The 14374-nt window shown below is 43.3% G+C and overlaps 1 protein-coding gene across 12 annotated transcripts in view; it reads left to right on the top strand.

The window, feature by feature from the left end:
• The window catches only part of PPP6R3 (protein phosphatase 6 regulatory subunit 3), a 144441-nt gene that overhangs the window by 126466 nt on the left and 3601 nt on the right, over window positions 1-14374 (top strand). For 8 of the 12 annotated variants that reach the window (XM_041722545.1, XM_041722544.1, XM_041722540.1 and 5 more), the window contains 6 exons: window positions 2438-2559; window positions 4693-4846; window positions 6274-6380; window positions 8570-8720; window positions 13191-13310; window positions 13978-14248. In XM_041722545.1, the coding sequence (XP_041578479.1) occupies window positions 2438-2559; window positions 4693-4846; window positions 6274-6380; window positions 8570-8720; window positions 13191-13310; window positions 13978-14083 (760 nt within the window). In that variant the 3' untranslated portion in view covers window positions 14084-14248. Of the gene's footprint in view, window positions 1-2437; window positions 2560-4692; window positions 4847-6273; window positions 6381-8569; window positions 8721-13190; window positions 13311-13977; window positions 14249-14374 lie in introns of those variants that run through there. The other 4 variants (XM_041722543.1, XM_041722542.1, XM_041722539.1 and 1 more) reach the window with 1 other exon arrangement.

Genomic DNA, 14374 nt, shown 5'->3' with positions numbered 1-14374 from the left:
TGACATTATAGTTTAAAAATTCCCACATACACACAAAAACTCCAGGCTTAGATGCCTTCTCTGGTGACTTCTACCAAACATTTCAGGAATTACACTAGCTTTATAAAAAGCTTTTGGAAAATTGAAAAGGAAGGAATAGAGTGCCCATGTCGATCTATGAGGCCACATCAATGTGACCTGATAACCAAAGCTGACATGACATACATGACATGACATGACATGACATGACATGAAAAGTGATTCAGTTATTTTTGTGAATGTGGATGCAGACGCTCTTTTAAAGGTTTTAGTAAATAATGGAATGATAATACATCATGACCAAGGAAGGCTTATTTCAGAAATTCTGAGTTGGGTTAACATTTGAAAATCAATCAGGAAGCATGTGGCCGAATCCAACATCTATACCTGATAATCAGCATTCTTAGCAAACTGGAGACAGAAGGTAATTTCTTTAGTCTGATTAAAGCTTTTACAATAAACCTACGGCTGGCTGACTGTATAGTAAAAATGGAATGATTTCCCTCAAAGATTAGGAACAAATCAAAAGATGTTTACACTTACCACAGCTTTTCTCTATTGTTACTGGGGCTTCTAGCCAGTGCAGTAAGTCAAGAAAAAGAAGTAAAAGCCATCTATGTTAGAAAGGAAAGGGTAAAATTATCTTTATTCACAGACAACAGTTATTGTCAGTGTAGAAAACTTGTTGATAACTACGAAAAGATTATTAGAACAATTAAGTCGGTTTGGCATGATTGTATGGTACTAGGTCAATATAATTGCATTTCTATGTACTGCAACAAACAGTTGGAATTTAAGTTCCTAAAAAATCCTATTCATAGAAGCGTCAAAATATTAAATATGTAAGGATAAATTTGGCAAGATATGCAAAACTTAGATGCTAAAAATTACAAGACAGCTGAGAGAAATCAAGAATTGATAAATGTTTATAATTTGAAACTCAATATTGTTAACATGCCAATTCTCCCCAGATTGATCTAGAATCAGTGCAATCTCAAGTAAAATGATAACAGGGTTTTTTTTAGTGATTTAAGCTTGTGCTTAAATTCATATGAAAATGCAAAAGAGGGATCCCTGGGTGGCGCAGCGGTTTAGCGCCTGCCTTTGGCCCAGGGCGCGATCCTGGAGACCCAGGATCGAATCCCACGTCGGACTCCCGGTGCATGGAGCCTGCTTCTCCCTCTATCTATGTCTCTGCCTCTCTCTCTCTCTCTCTCACTGTGTGACTATCATAAATAAATAAAAATTAAAAAAAAGAAAAGAAAATGCAAAAGAGCTAGAAGAACCAAAACAACTTTTTTTTTTTTTAATTTATTCATGAAAGACACAGAGAGAGGCAGAGACATAGGGAGAGGGAGAAGCAGGCTCCCCACAGGGAGCCTGATGCAGGACTCGATTCCAGGACCCCGGGATCACGACCTGAGCCAAAGGCAGACACTCAACCATGAGCCACCCAGGCACCCCCAAAACAAGTTTCATAAAGAACAGTTAGAAGACTAACAGTATTTGATCTCAAAATACAGTAATTGAGACAATGTGTTTGGTAAGACAGTAGTTTGGGGGATAGAAAAGTGTAAATAAGTAAGTGTTAAGACAGCTGACTTCTGATGCAGGTGCAAAAGCATTTCTGTGGGGAAAGGATAGTCTTTAAACAAACAGTTCTGGAACAGGTGAACATCATTATGCAAAATTATTGAACTAATTCCATACTTCTTGCCATATATACACATGGATTCCAAATGGATCTTAAACCTAAATGTGAAGCATCAGACTATAAAACTTACACTAGAAAATCTTTGTCCCCTTGGGTTAGGGAAAGATTTCTGAGGTAGGATGCCAAAAGCACTGCATGAAAGGAAATTTTCATAAGCTCGACTTCTCAAAATTAAGCACTTCTCGTCTAGCAACATTAGTTAAGAAGAAAAGGAGGATGGTGCGTAGACTCAGGGAGGACATTTGCAAATTACGTGCCTGGCATAGAGCCTCTCTGGAGGGTGGTGCATAAAGGACTCTTAGGGTTCTATACAAATTAAAGACAGTAACCTGTTTTTTAAACTGTGCTAAAGGTGTAAAAAGATCCTTTAGAAAAGATGTGTGGATGGTAGGTTGGCACAGGAAAAGCAGTTCAGCATCTTGGCCATGAGAGAAATGCAAATGACCACCACAGTGAGCTGCCTCTAGACCCTCTTGGAAGGTCGTCTGTAGATGTGCCCACATGTTCATGCAGAGCCAGGTGCAGTGGGGACAGCTGAGACCATGATTAGGCAACACACTCGTGAAGGCAAGAATGAGCCCTTTGGAGTGCATATGATTTTTTTTCTTACTGGATGACCTCAGAATGTCCTGGATTTAGCCAGTGACTGATAGGCAGCATTAAATATTTTATTTCGGTCTTTGTGTTCCCCCCTCCCTCCCCCAGCTCGGGGAGTACAGACAGTGAAGAAAGTACAGACTCTGAAGAAGAAGACGGAGCAAAACAAGATTTGTTTGAACCCAGTAGCACCAGTACAGAGGACAAAATGGAGGTAGACTTGAATGAACGTAAGTCAGCTGCTTCTTCCTCTGTATTAGTCACTGTATGTTGGAAACAGGTGTATTTTTAAACAAAGCACCCTGGCCTGCAGGATGGGAGTTAGGTTGAGTTCTTGGAGGTTTAAGTGTCAGGGACAGGGCCTGAGGGAAGGAATGAGTTTCCTTCCGATGATGCGGTGTCTCTTACAGTGTGGACACCCCACTGTGTGAGTCTGGTTAGGGATAGAGCACACCGGGGGGGTCTAGCCTCTGGCTACAGGGCCTAGGAGCCAGGCAGCAGGGGAGAGACCAGAATTAGGGAAGACAAGGAAGGGCTGTGTTTGTGGAGTCAGAAATCCACTACCAGAGGAAACAACTTCAAGCTGAGACTATTTGAAATGGGTTCTTCAGAGTTGATTTATGAAGCCTATAACCTAAAACTTGTCTGGCTTCAGTGCTTATTCATGTCCTGGTACTTGCTAAGAAGACTTGCTTTCACTGGATTTAAAAAAAATTACCTGTTAACTTCTGAAAGGCCAGGTACATTTTTATTTGGAAGAGCCGTGTGGGTTGACACTGGAGCTTTCCTCAAGGCTGACAGTGCTTCGTGTTCCTGGGGAAGGCCTTTGTGTCCTTAGTCCTGGAGGCTAAAAGTTAGCTCTGGGCATCAAGTGGTCCTCACTACTGCAGAGTTGGCCAGGACCTTAATGGTAACCCAGCACAGCCCCATGGGACAGACCTGGAAAGCGAGAGCCATGGAGGAAAAGAGGTTTGGCCTCTCTCCTCTCATTCTCTCATTGTTTTCCCAGCTCACCATCTTCAGGAGGAAAAAGTGGGCTTTTCTCTCTTAATTCAGTTCGAGTCCACATGCCTTTATCAATATCCAGCTATGTGCCAGATTGGAACACAGACTCTCCGTCTAGAGTCTCCTGAAGAATGGAGAGATTGTGGTAGATTCTGGGGCGCTCCCCTGGGAAGGTCATTTCTGTGTAGCCTAGCATGGTGTGCAGTGAGAGCACATAAACAGACCTAATTTCACCTGAAAGGACACATCCCCGAGGAAGTGACATTAAAACAGACCTGCAGGTTAGATCCAACCTTGGTCAGCAGTCAGTGCCATGAGGCTGTTTTGATGGATAGAGGTGAACAGCCAGATGAAAGAAGTAGGGATATGGTCAGGAAGGGTCCTGAGCATAGGATCTTCTGTTCTCATGGAGTTTGGGGTGTGCCACCTGCTATTTACTAGCCCAGAAGCTCTAAACCCCTGAAATTTTGAGTGTTTTATGGAATCTTCATTAAATGGGTACTTTTGATCAAATAACTGGCCATTAGTGATTTTCTCCACTTCTGGCCCCTCTTCCCTCCTAGGAGGGTGGGCTATGGGATAGGGGTAAAAGTTCTAGCCCTCTAACCCCAGGCTAGTTCTCCTGGCAGCCTGCCCAGGATTGAGCCCCATCCTGAGGCCACCAGTCATCTCTTTAGCATACAAGACACTACTTCAGAAATTCCGAGGGTTTGGAGGTGGTGGTGAGCTGAACACAAATATGTATTTTTTCTTGTGTCACCAGATGCCTTCCTCTTTGTGTTAGCTACAATGGACTGTGGGAAGGCCATTAAAAGTATGAAGTGGGGCCACATCTGGATTGGGATGCATTTAAAGTTTCCAGTTTATTACAGCTGAATATACAACATTCTGCTTTAAAAAAATTTGGGGGGGAATAACTTTGGATTTACAGAAAAGTTGCAGAGATTATACAGGGAGTTGGGGCTGTGTACCCTTCCTTCACCCATCTTCCTCCTGGTGTTCATATAATCTTGGTACCTTTGTCCAAAGTAAGAAATTATAATATTCTCAAAAAAAAAAAAAGAAAATTATAACATTCTTTTATATGTGTCTTTGCATCCTCGTGTGGTATTTCTGGTGGAGAAAAAAATCTTAGAAATGGGAATTAGGGATTAAAGGAAGTCTACAGTTTTATAATAGGATAGATGTTATCACATTGCCTGACACTGATTCTGCTGTTTCCACCTCTATCAGGGGTGTGTTAGAGTGCCCTGTCCCCACCACTCTGGCTGCCTCCTTGCAAATGTTTCTGAAAAATATCTTGGATTGCACTGAACTTCTGAAGTATTCTCAAAATGAGGTTTCTGCTCTCTTTTTAGCACCCAACTGGTCAGCCAACTTTGATGTCCCCATGGAGACAACTCATGGTGCTCCCTTAGATTCTGTGGGTTCTGATGTCTGGAGCACAGAGGAGCCAGTGCCAACTAAGGAGACGGGCTGGGCCTCCTTCTCAGAGTTCACATCTTCCCTGAGGTGAGTGTGTGTGTGCTCGCTCCCTAAACCTGTCCATAGGAGAACTGGGAAAGGGGACAGGGGTCAGCTGCAGACACTGTCTCTCACCTTGATTTACTCCCTACATGAAGATAATGCTCTACGCTAAGTCACAAATCAGTACAGGGGAGCTAGCGACACAGTTATGGATTAACAAGGAAACTAGTTTCTATATTCCTTTTATCCAGGTGAGCTGGGAAAGGCAGTGGGCTGTGTACACATAGTAGCCCGGGAAGATAGGGCCCCGGGAGGTTATATAGTAGGGTGCAGACCATCAGAAAACAAACAGGATTGAGGAGGATAGAAAAGGGATAGAGCGAGAGCTCCTGACAGGCACCTCTGTGGAGTGTTACAGAAGAATGCACAATGTATCTTGAACTTAACAGATACTTTGAGCTTGCATTTCACTTGTAGCTAATCTGGTGCTGTAAATTACAGGGCCTGATAGGATGGCTGTCAGTCTTGTTATTTGTAGTATTTTTGTTGACAGCAACCTATCTTTTCATAATTTTCCTGAATAATATTGCCAGCGTTTGAGTATTAACCATGGATTTCATGTCTTACTAGGCTTAGTTTGATTTGCTAAACATTGTTTTGTCTCAACTACACATTTAAAAGACTTTGTTGCTCTCCGTGCTGTTACGGAGAGCAAAAAAGTGTGTTTTTAACTAATCACTGGTAATAGGCAAGATGGGAGCACGAACTATCACAAGGTCACGATTACCATCTTCAACAATCAGGGGGCTGGCTGACACCTGTGTGGCTTTACAGCAGTTTCAAGAATAGCAGGAAGCCATTGTCAGGGGCAAAAGTGAGGTTGTGGGAAATGTCTCTAAAGTATTTTAAGTTATTTCACTAACTCCACTCCAGCACTGGACAGTCGGGTTTCCACCTCTTGTCTTTTTTCTGTCTTTTATAACTAGAGGATAAGACCCCCTAGTTACTTGGAAGCTTGCTGCCCTTTACCCCTTATGCTCAGTTCATGTTTTCTTGTTAAATATCACTAAGGCCCTCAGGCAGTTTGGCTCAAGGTAAGTAGGGATTTTTGTAAAAATCACAGCAGGTACAGTTGATGGTGCATAGTGTCAGCCCCTGTTGTCCCAGCCCTTGGGACCCTGGTGACCGAGGGGGAGGATGAGAGACTGGTGCATTCTGAACCTGTCTGCAAACCTCTACGAAATCCCCATGCTCCTATCCTGCTGACTTAGCAGAATATTTACCTGTCTGCACTCACCTGTTCTGCAAGCAGCCCTCTGCACCTATATCTATCTCTGTGTCCTTGGAGTCTATGACAGACTGCTCCTGTCGCCCCAGCGAGCCTAGAACTTTGAAAGGGTTTTTGTGAATGAATCATGGTAACTGACGGCTATTTGCCACTGCTAACATCTGAATTTTCTCTTTTCTAAAAGTACAAAAGATTCTTTAAGGAGTAATTCTCCAGTGGAAATGGAAACCAGCACTGAGCCGATGGGCCCTCTGACTCCCAGTGTTGGCACGCTGGCCGCGCAGCCTGAAGGTGGGTGTGGAGAGCAGGGCACCAGCCGACCCAGCCTGCTGGCCTTTCACCTGACTGTTGTTCAGGCTTTGACTGTATGCTTAGTTTTCTAGATCTGAAGAGTTGCTTTTGTCTACATAACAGTTTATAAAGCCAGTCTTGATTCTTAGGCTCAAAGGGCTCAGGGAGTTGAGGTGGTAAGTCTGATGTCCTCAGGGCAACTGATAAAAAGAAATTGTGTATTCATTCCAGAACCATGGCATGGTGATTTTAGAAGGCATTAGGGACCTAAGTGGTCAGTTGTTCAGTCCTATCAATATACAGAAATGGAAACAGACCCAGAAAAGAAGAACATCTTTGTCTGCAATGCCCAGTGTGAATAAAATCAGAATTAGGCATGTCAGTGTTTTCAAGCCTCGCTGGTACCAAGTTCTTTTGTCATTTGGAGTTTGCTTTGCTGGAGCATGCATGTGTGTCTTAGTATGTTTCAGGCATAAGGCTGTTTCTTTTCTTTTTCTTTTTTTTTTTTTTTAAGATCTTACTTATTTATTCATGAGAGAGAGAGAGAGGCAGAGACACAGGCAGAGGGAGAAGCAGGCTCCATTCAGGGAGCCTGATGTGGGACTTGATCCTGGGACTCCAGGATCACTCCCTGGGCTGAAGGCAGACACTAAACTGCTGAGCCACCCAGGGATCCAGGCTCTTTTCTTTTCTTTTCTTTTCTTTTCTTTTTTTTTCTTTTCTTTTCTTTTCTTTCCTTTCCTTTCCTTTCTTTCCTTTCTTTTCTTTTCTTTTCTTTCTTTTCTTTCTTTTCTTTCTTTTCTTTTTTCTTTTCTTTTCCTTTCCTTTCCTTTCTTTTCTTTTCTTTTCTTTTCTTTTCTTTTCTTTTCTTTTCTTTCCTTTCCTTTCCTTTCTTTTCTTTCCTTTCTTTTCTTTTTTCTTTTCTTTTCCTTTCCTTTCTTTCTCTTCTTTTCCTTTCTTTTCTTTTCCTTTCTTTTCTTTTCCTTTCTTTTCTTTTCTTTTCCTTTCTTTTCTTTTCTTTTCTTTAAGATTTTATTTATTTATTCATGAAAGACAGAGAGAGAGAGAGGTGCAGAGACACAGGCAGAGGGAGAAGCAGGCTCCATGCAGGGAGCCCAATGTGGGACTCCATTCCGGGTCTCCAGGATCACGCCCTGGGCCAAAGGCAGTGCTAAAACACCGAGCCACTGGGGCTGCCCTAGGCTATTTATTTTCATTTCACCTTTATGAACAGTTGAAATGGTCAGGGACATCCGGTGGGTTGTCTCGTTGTTCAGACTGCACACGTTATTCCTTGCAGAGGCCCTGAGCTGTTTCTAGCCTGATGAATGGGGCTTGGGAGCTGGGAGGGGGAGAGGTTGGTGAAATGGGTGTGAGGAATCAGTATGTGGAGGGGGAAAAAAAGCAAGTCTTGGAAAAAGAAATGAGGACCCAGGTGGAATGGAGGGGAGCACAAGAACCAAAGGACAGGAGAGGTCATAAAACCAGTAACTTAAAGTTGATTTGTCATTCTTCTCCACATTTTATAGAGTTGACCCCATTTTACCCTGAGTTCTGCAGGTAGGTTTAGGTAACTTCATTTTACAGATAAGAGAACTCTTGCCCTAGAGTGAAACAGCTAGTAAGTGATGAGGCTGAGGTTTGAATTCAGGGAATGTGACTTCAGAGCCCACGCTTATAACCAGTATAGCATATGGCTCACTAGTACAGAACAACAGAATAATAATCCACAAGGAACCATAAGAAAGTAACTTTAAAAAAAAAAAAAAAAGGACCCAAGTGAAAGGAAAAAGACCACTGAGACCAATACCCTGAACAAACTATAATCTCAGCTCTTGTAGGCTGAAGTGGGCAGAGGCTGAATATATCCAGCTGCCCACTGCACCTTCTGCTATGAATTGGAACAGCCCTGGAATGGGAGGGTGACTGGGAGGAGTTGAGGGGTGTGGGTAAATGCTGGGCTGGGAAGGCCAGATGGTTCTGCTGGCCCTGTGAGATGAAAACCTATGGAACGTCTCTAGTGGGCGTTTTCAAGAATCCTGTGCCCATCAAGAACCGATTTAGGCAACAGCCGGCAAACTGTCTCTTTCTCAAGCAGTAGATGGAACATCGGGTGGCTGGGTCCCCACAGAAGGTGAGGGATGCTTATTGTTTTGGTAGGGTGACCATCCACCATGTGTTCTTTTCAGCGCCAGCCAGTGTAGCCATGGAAGCCAGCTCTGACGGAGAGGAGGATACAGAAAGTACAGACAAGGTAACTGAGACAGTGATGAATGGCGGCATGAAGGAAACTCTGAGCCTCACTGTAGATGCCAAGACAGAGACTGCAGTTTTCAAAAGGTAACCAGGCCAGGTCCTGCTGGCAGCTTCAGGTTGGGTTGGGAATCTCAAGTGTTAACATCTTCAATTGGATTGAGATGTGGGTTCAGACATTAGCCTGACATCTTCTGAGCACCTCTGTTCAGCCCCATGAATCTGAATGAAGACAGGAAGAGTTTGGGGTCCCCAAGTACCTCTCCTCTGCCTTTCTAGTACTCAGAAGACTGTAGATTAAGTCTAGTAGGTTCAAAATATGGGACAATAAAAAATGGACATGTCTGTAGTCAGAGTAGACACTGGCCCATCCAGAACAGGGTCAGTGCCCTGCACACTATCTTCTCCAGACATAATACAGCCAGAACATTCAATAGCAGAGTGATAACTTAAACAGTCAGTTTAACCTCACTTCTAAATTCATGGACCAAAAAAGAAATCATACTGCAAAATAGGAACACAAACCTGAAAGAGCAGTGACAGCCTTTTTGTTCGAACTGGGTGCTGCAGCTGGGTCGGCGCTCGTGGCTGCGTCTCGATACTCTGCAGAGCCTTTGGCACAGAAGAAGGGATGTGTCCCACCTTGTGGTGAGGTCCCTACAGAACAGCCAGCACAGAAGGGGAGCATGGATTCCCCGTGGGGGTACATATGTGCGAGATTCTAAAGTTAAAAGCTAGCAAACTGAATCCACCAATGTGTTCTTGAGTCACGAGGTGCACTCAAGGACAGGGTGACCTGGTGAAGCATACTAAATGTGATTCTCGGACTGAATAAGATAGAAACCATTTGGACCTTTGGTAGACGGGAGTATTTGAAAAAATTAAAGCCATTCATGAGTTTTTGGCAGTGTAGGAAGAGAAAGTAGCTCCCTGAAACTGCTAAAGGTGTGTTCTGAAAATCTGTAGCCGACTTGATTGTTCACAGTGAGGTGTGAGGTATGAGAAATGCTCCCTTCCAAGACATGACCTGGACAGTGAGACGGGCCTGTAGTCACTGCTGCTGTCTTCAGCACTGTACTAGCTAGCGGTCTTAGCACATGCTGCCTAAACAAAAACAAAGCATACAAAGATTTGAAAGACTAAAATGGTTCTTGTTTGTAGATTATGATTTTCTGCACAAAAAATTCCCAGCAGTTTCATGAAAAATATTAGAATTACTAGGGAAGTTTAGCAAGTTTTTTAGACACATGTGAGTCAGATGCATCCTATAAACCAATAGAAGGTGTCCTAGATGTGCGCCCCCCCCCTTTTTTAATTTTTTCCCCCTTTTAAAATTAAAATGTTAAACCTTGTCTATCAAGATTGAAAGGCATAATAAAGGTTTAAATAAGTAGAGATATGCCACGGGACGATATCTTTGGCTTTTTTTTTTTTTTTTAAGAATTTTTTTTTTTTTAAGTTTATTCATAGAGACAGAGAGAGAGAGACAGGCAGAGGGAGAAGCAGGCTCCATGCAGGGAGCCTGACAAGGGACTCGATCCCGGGTCTCCAGGATCACGCCCTGGACTGAAGGTGGCGCTAAACCGCTGAGCCACCAGGGCTGCTCATCTTTGGCAGTTTTTATTTTATTTTATTTTTTTAAATATTTATTTATTCATGAGAGACAGAGAGAGAGAAAGAGAGGCACAGACACAGGCAGAGGGAGAAGCAGGCTCCATGCAGGGAGCCCGATGTAGGACTCGATCCTGGATCTCCAGGATCACACCCTGGGCTGAAGGCAGTGCTAAACTGCTGAGCCACCCAGGCTGCCCCTTTGGCAATTTTTTAACAAGTTAATGTATAAAATGATTGCGTTTCTAATCAAAATCCCAGTGGAGCTTTTCATGGCGATTAGAGGCTGATAGTGATATTCATAAAGAAGACCAAAGAGCCAGAAATAACCAAGATCATTTTGAAGAAGGAAGGAAAGGAGAGAGGCAGAGGCATCACCAAGTGAGATCTTTTTGGGCATGCTGTGCAGGTAGACACCGCAGTTACAGGAACTTGGTGCATGCTAGAATGGTGTTATAGTCGGCAAGGAAAGAATAGCCTGAGAAGTAATGATGATTCTGTCAGAGAAAAACAGAACTGAGTCTGTCTCAACGTAAATATGAAAGGCAAAACTACAACTTTGAGAAGAAAACATGAGAGCGTATCTTTATAATTTGAAGGTTAAAGGGTTTTTTAACCATTAAAAAACCAAACCATAAAGGAAAAAGTTGATGAATTTTCTTTATTTAATTTCTGGTATTCTGAAAAACATGATAAAATGAAAAGACGTGCCATAACCTACAAAGGAAGATTCAGGAGCAGGGTAAAGGAAAAACCTAATATCAACAAGAAAAAAACAAGCTAATAATAAGTTTTAAATGGACAAAAGACACGAGCCATTTTCTGTGGTGGAAAACAAGGAGCAAGCCAGCTCCAGGGCAGGCCAGCTTTACAAGTAAATAGGATGTGCTGGTTGTAGTAATGATTCGATCCTGTTTTGTGCACATTCATCTGCGCACTCCTGTCTCAGTTGTTGCAGAAAGTAGAAAAAGTGCAGAAGTTGCTGGATCTTTTTATGAAGCTGTGAAATCTTAATTCCAAAACCAGATAAGGATGATTACAGAAAGCAATCAGTTTATACACTTACAAGCGAACTAAATGCAGAAATCCTGTAGAAAATATTTGCTAACCTAATCCAGTAGCACATTAAAAATAACTCATAACATTAAGTTATGGTTTTCCCTGGACTGCCAAGAAAAGTGTCCATGTCATTTAGAATATGTTAATAGCTTGAGAGGAAATCATTTGAGGCTTTTCATGATGCTTCTGATAAAGTTCCATACCCACATATTAAAACTGAGCAAACAGGGACACTTCAGTGGCTCAGTCAGTTTAAGCATCCAACTTGGTTTCGGCTCAAGTTGTGATCTTGTGGTTGTGGGCTCGATTATAATAATATAATAATAATCATCACCTGCCACCAAGTTAGTAGCAAACTTTTGTAACTAGTAAGAGTTCAACAAAACTGCTGGGGGAACAGATCAGTTTTAAACATCAGTAACCTTTTTCTGCATCAGTAATAAGCAATTAGGATGTATAATAATAGGCAAAATACCAGTCATAAACTACATCAAAGTTAAGAAAATTCCTAAATAATTAAACCCATTTGTCTATAGAGAAAACTTGAAAGTGCCACTAAAAGCAGTCCCAGAAGAAGAGTAGTCACGTGGAGGCCACAGTGGTGAGCATGGCAGCACTGTGCACAGAGGGGCATTGTGAGAAGCCAGGTGGAATTGGGCATTGCACACCATCAGGCACTGTGCCATTGACACTAAAAACACGTGGATCTTCCAGAGTATGTTGAGTTACAGAGATAAATACAATGAGGTATACAATTCAGAGCCACTTACTTGCCTCAAAATATGCATATGCAATGACTGTACATTTTATAAGAATGAAAGTAATACATAAACACAACAGGATAGTTGCTTTTCTGGGGAGGGCATGGATAATGAGGATAGAGAAGAGTAAGGAACCAGGTAGCTCAAGTTGTTAACAAATCTTTAGACTTTAGTTCAAGTTCTTCCTTAAAAATTGCCTAGACCCATCTGAAAGGCACCCAAGCGATCATCCTAAAATTAGGCTTTTCATAACCAAGTCCAGGGCAGGACTCCCCTCTTGAGAATGATGGCCCTTCCCAGAGGGAACCTCTAGCTGCCCTTGAGCTTATTTTAGTGCTGTCTTGATTGTGTCAAATGGGAAGTCCAGACAGAATAGCTAACTTTCTACCCCACAGTCAATCAAAAGCATTTGCTACTTGTCTTTCTCCACCAAGAGCCAGGAGAGGGGGAGATAACCCTTCCTATATTTTTGTTTGCCCTCTTAGGATCAGCTTTTACCTGTTCTGGCTACTTCTTGGCTCTCCCTTTATGATGTCTGTACTTCTCATGCATTGTCAGAAGGCATCCTGGTGCAGGCACCTGGTACCCTGCTCATATGATGGGAGCAGCAAGCTGATAGGGGTTGCTCCTGCTGACTGTTTAATGCTGGGCTGGGCCCTGAAAGCAAAATGCCTTAACTAAAGACTCATTCCTTCAAACAGGTTCATTTGACACCTTCACCGAGTCTGCAGTTCTGCTTATGTGCAGTCGTGGACATATTACCCCCCCACATTCCTCATTTATAGGAGTATTCTGAAACTCTTGTACATTTCTTTTTCTATTTTGCACACTTGGCTTCAGAGTGTTGAAATCCTATCGGTATGTACAGTAATGCGGGCCATTCTTTATCAGACACCAGCTGCATTACATTGTCCCTCCTTTGGTTCCCTCTTGTGTGTGATCCTTTCCTTTTGTGATTTCCCAGTCACTGTCTGTGGTCCCTGTGGTCCCTCCCCTGAGCATGCTCAGCCCCAGGGCTTTACTCCATGGCGCCCATGACTTCCAGGGTCATTTGCATGTGCCTTCACCCTCCACCCCTACTGGTACCTGGGGTGCCTAACACTGCCTGTCCTCCTCTTTACTGCAGTGAGGAAGGAAAACTGTCTACCTCTCAAGATGCTGCTTGTAAAGATGTCGAGGAGAGCTCTGAGACAGCAGAGGTGAAGTCTGTGGGCCCCCGGCCCCCCAGCAGTAACCCAGAGCAGAGGTAACTCCTCACTTTCTCCAACCTGCCCAGGTCCTATTCTGACTGTCACTGTTTTCTCCTGGAAGCTGGGAGGGAAGTTGGGGGAGCAGGAGAGATAGGAGTAGTCATTGTCCTTAGGGATTCAGTGACTTACTCAGTATAGTAGCATTATCTTAGGCTACATCTAGGCAGGGTACCTGGGCCAAGAACTCAGAACGGTTTACCTCCTTACCCCAAAAGTCAAAAACTGGTTTTTGGAGATTTGGTAATATTACTAGCTCTCTAAGAAATTCCTCAAAATGGAAGGGAAGGGTCTCCAATGCTGGCATACCTTCCCCTGTACTTTTTTTTTTTTTTTTTTTTAAAGGAAGTACTAATTTGAGGCTGATATTGAGCCTCCCCTGGGATCAGGGGGCCACTAGGCTGTGGCAGCCAAGTTCTCATGGGGTCCACAAGATTACCAGCTGCCAGCCACAAGCAACCCCTGGTGGTACTCCTTTTCCCATAATCATGCACATGTGACACATGGGGAGAGCCTTCCTGGAGACCCTTTTCTGTATGTTGCTAAATATTCTTAACTCAGATGATTCCCTGTATGGTTTTGTTTGTGCAAAATATTTGTCTTGATTACGTGTGATAATCCCACTGCCAGAGCTGAGTGATTTGGAATGTGATGTTTTCTTTCTAGTCACCTATTGCTTAGACTGAGCCAGTGGTCTGAAGGGATAGGCCAAGCCAAAGCCTCAGCCTCCGAGGGCCGGCGCCCTGGCCCATACACACGGCCTCGCAGGTAGAGCAAGGGCGGCCTCCGATTGCTCCAGAGCTCGCGCCAGAAGATGAGGATTTGCCCTTGGACCACAAGGAACTTTGCTCAGCACTTCCCAGAGTTAACTTTTTTTGTTATATATACCTAAGTTTGTACATTCCTTGCATAAGGAATAAAGTAATCTTTAAAGCCATTTCAGAAAAGCTGTCTTTCCCCCTCACCAGATCCTCACCCCCAAAATCATTGTCATGTTAGGGGTGACATAACCAGTGGGACCCAGCAGGGGGCACACTCTGTTCACTGGTTGACAAACCTCTTT

Source organism: Vulpes lagopus, chromosome 11 (genome assembly GCF_018345385.1).
Source record: "Vulpes lagopus strain Blue_001 chromosome 11, ASM1834538v1, whole genome shotgun sequence".
NCBI classification, from domain to species: domain Eukaryota; kingdom Metazoa; phylum Chordata; class Mammalia; order Carnivora; family Canidae; genus Vulpes; species Vulpes lagopus.
This window is presented reverse-complemented; position numbering and strand designations above follow the sequence as displayed.